Source organism: Cynara cardunculus (genome assembly GCF_001531365.2).
Source record: "Cynara cardunculus var. scolymus isolate 2C chromosome LG 5, CcrdV1, whole genome shotgun sequence".
Taxonomy (NCBI): domain Eukaryota; kingdom Viridiplantae; phylum Streptophyta; class Magnoliopsida; order Asterales; family Asteraceae; genus Cynara; species Cynara cardunculus.
This window is the reverse complement of record NC_037532.1, coordinates 6,322,289-6,332,358: the sequence shown is the minus strand read 5'-3', so window position 1 is coordinate 6,332,358 and position 10,070 is coordinate 6,322,289. Positions and strand designations below refer to the sequence as shown.

Below are 10,070 nucleotides of genomic sequence, written 5' to 3'. Positions count from 1 at the left end.
TGTTTTTTGTTTGAACTTCTCTCTCTATATATATAAGTTATGGTTTTATTTTTGTGATGCAGGCACATCAAACAATATTGTTGGGAGGAAGGTGGCATTGAGCTCAAATGACCAAGAGGTTACGAGTGAAAAAATCAATATTGGACATTGTGTTTATCGTCATTGTTCGCTAGGAGGAAAATGTTACTGTTGTATTTACTTTAATGTTTGTTGGAAAGATCGTAATGTGTGTGAGGATAATTGTAAATAAAAATATATTATAATTCTCAAGTGCCTTTTATTTTACATACATTTGTTTACTTATTATTCACTTTTTGCCCTTTTTTGGGTTTGGAAATTTTTCAAATTTTATATAAAATAAAGAATACTTTTTATCTAATATATATTACCAAAGAAAAAGTCTTAGATATAATTGGGCATGCAACGACTTAAAATCAAAGTTTTAAATGATGTGAGGTGTGGATTGTAATATTTCAGAAGTTCGAGCCTCCTTCGTTGACTCATATTTAACTCTTTTTGAGTAAAGATGTATTTGAGGTTTTTGTGGTCGGTGAAAACTTCACAGGTCTCATCGTACAAATAGTGACGCCAGATCTTGAGTGCGAAATCACTGCTGCCAATTCGAGGTTATGAGTTGGATAATTGACCTCATCAGGCTTTAATTGACGAGAAGCATATGCGATCACTTTTCCGTGTTGCATAAGAACACAACCGAGACCTTTCTTTGAAGCATCACTATAAACTTGAAACCCACCAGTACCAGACGGTAATACAAGAATAGGTGCGGTAACCAATCGATGCTTCAATTCCTCAAAACTAGATTCTTGTTTGGAACCCCGATTGAATTTAACTCCTTTCCGAAGTAATCGGGTCAATGGCAGAGATATTTTAAAGAAACCTTCAACGAATCGTCTGTAATAACCAGCCAGACCCAGAAAACCACGAACTTCAGATATGTTCGTAGGTCGTGACCAATTAATGACGGTTTCAATTTTCGTCGGATCGACTTTGACACCTTCAGCAGAGATTACATGTCCGAAAAAAGACACCTGATCGAGCCAAAACTCGCATTTGGAAAGTTTAGCATACAATTTTTTTGTTCGAAGAGTCTCCAAAACAATTTTGAAGATGTTGATCATGTTGCTTTCTTGACTTCGAGTAAATCAAGATGTCATCAATAAACACGATAACAAATTCATCGAGATAATCCTTGAAAACCCGATTCATAAGATCCATACACGAACAAATGTATTATTGAAAAAAATTCATAAAGTTTGTAACAATTTGATACCCATTGTGTATATTAATATTTACATTTTCAAAAATGTTTACTTTTTATTTGTTCAACTATTAAATAGTAATCATTCATTGGTTAATACAAAATGTAACTTACGTGTATGTATAATATATCTTTATATCATCCATCCTATAATCAATACTCTATTAAAATCTACCACAAAGAATAAATCATCTTGATCTACTAGGTTAAGGGTGGGTTTACTTGAGGCTTAATGAGCTTAATTAGTAAATGGGCTTATTCGTACAGCCAAAATGGTGTGTTTACTTTGGGCTTATTCGCACAGAAAGGGGCTTATTCGCACAGATCAAAAACAACACTTGTCCCCATTAAGTCCAAAAAAAGACCTTCATACCCTTGGCCATGAACCCTAACGTATCTTCTTCCTCAAAACACTCCCTCCCTATCGACGATCGTGAACCCTAGGTATCTTCTTCCTCGGCCGATTGCTCTATTCTCCAAAGTTAACTACTTCTCCACTTCTCTTCAAATGGATTGCTACTGGGTACCATCTGCTTGCTTCGAGTATCGACCACTGCTCCACTTCAAATCGATTGTTGTTGAGTATCGGTCGATTGCTTTATTCTCCAAAGGTAACTACTTCTCCACTTCTCTTCAAATTGATTATTGTTGGGTACCATCTGCTTGCTTCGAGTATCGACCATTGCTCCACTTCAAATCGAGTGCTGCTGAGTATCGACCATTGCTTTTGTTTCATTGATTCTGTTGGGTACCATTGCTATCAGTTTCATTGTTTGCTTGTTATATGCTTCATTGCTTGCTGTCTGTTTCATTGCTATGTGTTTCATTATTGTTTGTTTACTCGAGGTCTGTTTCATTGCTTCTGTTTTTTCCAGAAAAAATTTTGGATTTCATGATCATCAAATAATGAGATTAAAGGGTGTTAATTTGCCTCATCTCAATTTGATTTCTGGCAAAGGAAACAGTTGCATTAAAGGATAATATTGTTCTTTGGTGTTTTTCAATGGCTAATCTAATTGTCTATTGTTATCTGTATCTATTGTTGGTGTTTTTTAATGGCTAATCTACTTGTTTATTTTTCAGATATATCATTTGCCTTTAAAAATGAACAACAATATATTAAACAGTGTATAGTTCATCCTCAGGGGTAAATCGGTCATTTCTGTTATTTAGACTGTTGATTCAGATAGAAAAGTAAACAACAACATAAATTTATGTAGACAGACAAATTTATCCAGACAGATAAATTTATCCATACAGGACTTAATATAAAATTTGGTAAACAGCCCCTAACATAGTTCACATTAAAAATTGATTTAGCAAAAGAACCCATCTCTCTCTCTCTCTCTCTATATATATATATATACATATACATATTATATTGACGAGAAATGTAATGTTATTTAAAGATTTTGACTTACGATTCTATTTTAGAGACATTATAGAGTACTTGTTGGTGATGCTCTTAAAATCTCTAAAATTTACATTTTGAAAAATCTGTTAGAAATACTTTCAAGGAGTAGATGGAACATCACGATAACATCATATGTTTTCAGCATGTACAATTTAGCTCCTAGAGCTAGTAGTAATCTGTCTTTTGGTGTATATCTATACTATATTATAAAGCATTTGACAAAAAACTCTTAAAAACCATTATTTATGCATGAAGTACTGTGTATTAATGCATATTACTTAAAATTTAATATTACAAGTAAATTGTATGTAAGTACAACTTCTTAAAGCTCCATTTTTGAATTCGTATAACTAACTGCAAATAAACATAATCAAATACAGAATAAATATCTCATTTTAAATATCAAAAATCTAAAATATAATTARGATAATTATTGAGTTCTAACAGAATGTTTAATTACTATCTTTATAAAAAATTATATTGTTAAACCAAAGATAAATTACGTTATTATAAAATCTAAATTAAATTATGATGAAAAAATTGAATTAAATAAGTTACACCAAAAAAACGAGAACTATTAAATAGTTAATTTGATACTAATATCAATTTATTTTTTCAAACTTTTATGCTATCTTCAAATTTATATTTTATTCAAAAATAAAAACATTATCGTTTTCTCAAAACCATGTAAAATCGTATTATATTGATACGGATAAAGAATAAAAACTAAATATTAAAATCGAGATTTATCTCACTGCATTGCACGAGTACCCTTTTAGTTTATTAGATGAGTTATTAATTAAGAGCATTATCTCTAGTGTAAAACACCGTCCTTTAAAATCTAAAAAAACGAAAGAACGTGAGTTTGTAAAAACGGTTTTCATAGAATGTCATACTTGAATATCCGGTCTTTCTATTTCTCAAATATAATCATGCAAAAATGACTTTTTATACTATATTATAAAGCATTTGACAAATACTCTTAAAAATTAATTTTTATACATAAGGTACTGTTTTTTGATGCATATTACTTAAAATTTGAGGTTACAAGTAAATTGTGCATAATTACAACTTATTAAACCTCTATGCTTGAATTCGTGTAACTAACTGCAGATAAACATAATCAACTACAGGATAAACATCTTATTTTAAATATGAAAAATCTAAAATTTAATTAGAATAATTATTAAGTTATACTTATAACAGAATATTTAATTATTATCTTTATAAAAATTATATTATTAAATCAAAATAAATTATTTCGTTATTAAACCTAAATTAAATTATAATAAAAAAAATTGAATTAAAGAAATTACATAAAAAACGATAATTTTAAATAGTTAATTTGATGATAATATCGAGACATTTTTCTTAAAAAATTTATGAATAAAGACATTATCGTTTTCTCAAAATCACATAAAACCGTATTATATCAACAGAGACAATAAATAAAACGAAACATTATCTCGTAACTGAGCTTATAAGGAGTTCATAAATCTATTTTTCTATCCATATGAGACGCTTTTTTACATATCTGCTCAAAGTCAAAGATAAAACTATAAACATATACAAACTTATAAGAAAAGATACTCAAAATGACTCATATAAAATGAGAACTCGGTCCCAAAAGTGCCTAAAAAATGAATTTGTTTAAGAAGAGTAGCTATTTTGTAAATTTTTCTTTGAATTACAATATTGTACAACTCGTTAATTCAAATAACCACACGACTAACTTCATCAAGGCCTACAGTATTGTAACATCTCCACTCTAAACCACAAGGGTTGTGGCATAGTGATTGAGACCCTGCGGAATGTGGTGGAATATCCTATATGCCCAGGTGTGTGTGTGTGTGTGTGTATATATATATATATATATAGGGTTGGGTTCACGTGAGACCAATGGTTTTTCGTGAGACCCGTAAGACCAATTTATGTTCATTGATCAACTTTATAAGCTAATGATCTAACAATCTAAAATTGCATGGTGACAATTTTGTGATTATTGAGAAGTTTCGTGAGGTTTATGAATGTTCAGATTGTCATACTGTAGATCTAATCCAAGTGTTGAGAATTGGTCTTACGGGTCTCACAAAAAACCATTGGTCTCACATGATCCCAAGTCTACACACACACACACACACACACACACATATATATATATATATATATATTCTAAGGGTACACAACAATTGTGAGTATTGGGTTTATCAAGGTTTTTTTTTTTCTTACGGTCATAATTTTTCAAGATTAGTCTAGAAATAACCTGAGACACCCTTCCAAAATAACATCTCCACTCTAAAGAAGCAAATGGCTTAACAACCTTCAAGTCAAATTAAAATTATGATAATATTTATTAATAATCAATAATTTAAAACTTATAAAGAGTTCATCAATCTCATTTTCTATTCTTATGAGACGTTTTATCATAATCCAACAACACTGAAACAAGCTCACAAGTCACAAATCTTATTCTTTATTTATGTACGATGAATTATTACAACTCACCACGATATAAAATAGGGAAAAAAACATTAATTTTATAAAAACAAACTACTTAACCAAAAAACTATGTCACCCTTTTTGTATATTTTTTTTCTTTATTTTATTTTCTAATTATCTAAAACAAATTATTTTTACAAAAAAAAAAAATTGACGTTACATATTTCTTTCATAGAAATAAAGTATTGAGTTGCAAAATCAATAAATTTGCAAGAAATAATTGCAAAATTATGGAAAAAATTGACGTTACATATTTCTTTCATAGAAATAAAGTATTGAGTTGCAAAATCAATAAATTTGCAAGAAATAATTGCAAAATTATGGAAAAAATTGACGTTACATATACATATCTCTTTCTTATAAATACCCCTTCATTTTGTCACTTCAATATATATGTTATTAACAACTTCATCATCTTTCTATAAAAATGATGAATTGCAAGTCTCTTGTTCTATTTTACCTTCTCATTGTTTCTCTTGCCTCCATTTATGAATGTACGTATTCGTTCATCACCCCTTCTACATACAATATATATATATATATATATATATATAATCACATGTGATTTTGACTTAAAATCATATGTGATTTAGGTACACTTGGGCCAAGCTCGCATGCTCCCATGTTCACTGAACTTGAATCACATGTGATTTGTAGTCTGAAAATACATATGATATAGGCGTTTTGTGGTCTTTTAATTTTGACTATATTTATGTTTTCACCCCTTTCTCTCTCTCTTCTCTCTCTCTCTCTCTCTCTCTATATATATATATATTATAAGTTTGTGGTTTTATTATTGTGATGCAGGCACATCAAATAGTGTTATCGGGAGGAAGGTGGCATTGGGCTCAGTCGACCAAAGGGTTACAAGCGAAAAGATCGTTATTGGACGTTGTTTTTATCGTCCTTGTAACCAAGACTTAGAAGGAGGAAGATGCTATTGTTGTTTAGAAAATGATCTTTGCTTTAAAGATCGTAATATGTGTGAGAATAATTGTAATTTGAAATTACTATAATTATCAAATATATGCTTCTCATTTTATATACATTTGGTCACCAAATTTTGCCTTCTTTTTTGGTTTGGAAATAAGTCTAAAATAATGAATGCTTTTAGCTAATATCATATGTTACCAAAGAAAAAGTCTCAGGTATATTGCACATGTAACGGTCTAAAGTATGATAAATTATTTCGATATAAAACAACAATAATTTAGTGATAATTTTAGTAGCAAAAAATTAATTGATATGGATTGGTTAGATATAAAAATTTTGAATGTGATATTTAATATTTATTTTTTATTGCATCAATTAATTTTTTTCTATTAAATTGTTTTTTTTTTGCATTAGTAAAAAACAATTTTTATTGTGGTAATTTGGATTTTTTTAAATGTTCAATTTGATATCTGAATTTAAAAAAAAACGAGATTTGAAATGAAAAATGGATTTTATTGCCTTAACTTTTGGAAAAAAAAACAAATTTTAGTTATTTTCTATAATTATTTTACAAGTTGGTTCCCCAAAATAGGAATCAGGTGCAAGTTGGTTCATCAAAATGACGATTTTGCAAGTTGGTTCCCCAAAATAGGAATCAGGTGCAAGTTGGTTCCCCAAAATGACGATTTTGAAAGTTGGTTCCCCAAAATAAGAATCAGATGCAAGTTGGTTCCCCAAAATAGGAATTAGGTGAAAGTTGGTTCCATTTTGATGTAATTTTCCCTTTTAAAAAAGGATTATTGTCACCATGCAATGCATGGTGTCAAACGTTAGTGTTAAATAAGTTATAGATTGTTTTACCCCTAAACAATAAATATGTACTTCATTACAAGAAGACTTCTTTAATAATTTCACTTCCAACTTAATTAGCTTTAACTTTCATATTACATGACTTCGTAGGGATATTCATTATATTTTTTTCATCTTTCCATCTACTAATTAAAATAAACTTACAATAAATGGTGTGGCACATTGTCACCAAATGATTTTTAAAAGAGATTTTCTCATTTTTTTTTTGAATTTATGAAATGTTAAATAAGTTAATTATTTTTCTACCCGTAAATGAAAAATGTGTATTTCATTATTTCCAAACCAGAGAAGTCCTTAATTAGCATTTGACATTATTATTTTATATAAATCTGAAAATAAAATATGAAGTTTCTTATGTGACATTTTGTGAAAAAGTTATTTCATAATTCTTTTTTTCCAAATTTTTAGATTTTTTAGATCTATTTTGTTGTCTTTCATTAGTTAATAAATATTATAGACCTTTCGTTTTTCTATTTCATATTTTTCCTCATATATATATTATATCTCGTTCAACGTTTTTTCTTTTGTTTTACTAATTTCTCCAACATATTGCACACTACATAATTGAATGTCTTATCAAGATAGAAGCTACATTCTTTATGGTTTATTTTATGTTTTTATGTAATCTATTTGTTGTTATTGATGTGTTGTGTTTTTTTTTTTTTTTTGCAGAATTTTTAATCGTCGATATCGTTGTTCTTCCTTCATAAAATCCATGTAAGAATTGTTACATTTTATTTTTATGATTTGCATGAGTTATTTGTTGTTGATGATGTTTTTTATTCCATATTATTATATTTTGTTGATTATTATTACATTTGTTTTTCTCTGCATTATATAATGTATTTTTTGTTATGTAGAATGTTTTTATTGTCCATACCGAATGTTGTTTCTCTATAAACCTTTCTGCATAATAAATATTAAAACTTAATTTATGATTTGTGTGGATTATATGTTGTTGACGTATGTTTTTTCAAAAAATTATTCTCTGTTATATTTTATTAACTACGGTTCTTCATCATCCCTATTTTTGGAAGTTATTTATGTCAATACCATTGTTCTTCCTCTATAAAATCCATGTAAGAATTGTTACATTTTATTTTTATGATTTGTGTGGGTTATTTGTTGTTGGTGAGTGGTTTTATTATATCTTTTTATATTTTGTTAATTATTATTACATTTGTTTTTCTATGCATTATATATTGTACTTTTTGTTAAATATAATATTTTTTATTGTCCATACAGAATGTTATTTCTCTATAAACTTTTTCAGGTAACAAATATTACATCTTAATTTATGATTTGTGTGGGTTATATATTGTTGACGATTTTTATTCAAAAATTTCTTCTCTATTATATTTTATTGACTATAACTCTTCATCATCCATATTTTTAGAAGTTATTTATGTTGTTTGTTTTTATTTTTTGTTTCCCGACAAAAATCATATTATGATTAACTGTGATCTATGTGGAGTTTTGTTATTATAAATTTTCTTCTCCATCTTTTTATTTATTAGAGTTTCTCAATTTGTATTTTTTTTATGTTATTCTCTGTATTATGGTTATTAAGAAACCAATATATATCATGTTTGTTATTTAAAATAACACTAAAAAGATGTTTATTCATTTATTTATTTGGAAATCAATAAAATGTGATATTCATTTTGGTTTTTGTATGTGTATTTGTTTGCTTTTATATAAACTATTTATATTATATGATGCGTGTTCATTGTTTTATTATGCTTTAAATTATTTAAATTTGTTTAAAATTTTATTTATTTATTTATATAATATCATACTTAAAATACGTAATGAAAAATTGATGTTTTTATTGAGTATAAATTGATTTTGTTGCGCATGCGACGAGATTAAAGACTTTGTATGAAAAAAAAAATTTAATTTTTTTATATATTCGGTAAATCAAAAAAAATTGTCCTGTTTAATATTTTGAAGAGATTTATTTAATAATGGTTTAAAGTTTTAGTTATGTATTATAAGGATTGACAGTAACATATCAACAATTGTGAAGATGACAATATGAACAAAAAAATATAAAGGTCAATAAATCAATCATTATATTTATAATCTATAACTCTAATAAAAAAAATGATATATGCATGAGTTAACATCGTGATATTTCAATATTAATTTGATTTTTTTTCTGAAAAAATTATTGTCACGCACAACGTACGGTGCACAAAACTATTGTCCATTAAACCTAAATAATTAGAGAACTCTTTATTTTTTTGCTACCTATTTTAATATAATATAATGTATTAGTTATTTGTTTTAATTATATTATATAATTTTAAAATTGAGTAATTTTTCAAAATTTTCTTACTGTTCAATATACATTTGCTAATAATTACATATCTTATGAGCTAGTTCTTACCAAGCGTATATAACTGGTTTATAAGTTAGTTTACCAAATCTAGTATTTAACTTACACCATGATTCAGATGATTCTATATTTGTCATCTTAGTTTTTACCAGGCGTAATTAATTAGTTTATCAGCTAACAATTAGTTTATCAGCTATTTTGCCAAACATAGTCTTTAACTTACTCCATGATTCATTGAGATTAATTTCTTACACCGAGATACATACTTAAATAACATCATTACAATATAAATATAGTTCTTCATGTTCAAAGGAGTGGAACTCTGTGAACAAAGAGACAGAACGACAACGACTTTGTTCAAAATATAATTATTTGTGCATCAAAAGTAAATGTTTTTGGGACACACCTTATAAGCGTGCAATCGAAACAACTTACTATTAAATTAAATGGCAACGAACTCAACCACACGACTCAATTTCATCAAGTAGGTAGCATCATCACATCTGAAACTCAAAGGAGGAGATGATCGAATTATATCCTCTAAATCAACTTAAAATCATTATTATTAACTTAACTTACTTATTTCTTTTGTATAGAAAAAAAAACTATTTCACTTGAAAAATCAATTCAAGCCATGTTCCTTTACGTCTCTCCTTATAAATGCACCTTCCTTTATATATATATATATATATATATATATATATATATATATATATATATGTGTGTGTGTGTTA

General features: G+C 27.5%; 1 protein-coding gene across 1 annotated transcript; it reads right to left on the bottom strand.

Annotated features, from left to right (window-relative positions):
* Window positions 1–506: 506 nt before the first annotated feature.
* LOC112512271 (uncharacterized mitochondrial protein AtMg00860-like) lies at window positions 507–1,139 on the bottom strand. Its single transcript, XM_025118150.1, has one exon. It carries the CDS (start codon window positions 1,137–1,139, stop codon window positions 507–509), a length of 633 nt encoding a protein of 210 aa, XP_024973918.1.
* Window positions 1,140–10,070: the final 8,931 nt, after the last annotated feature.

What these genes read in the sequence shown, in the direction of transcription:
- LOC112512271 (XM_025118150.1), bottom strand. Translation starts at nt 1,139, where the DNA reads ATGATCAACATCTTCAAAATTGTTTTGGAGACTCTTCGAACAAAAAAA.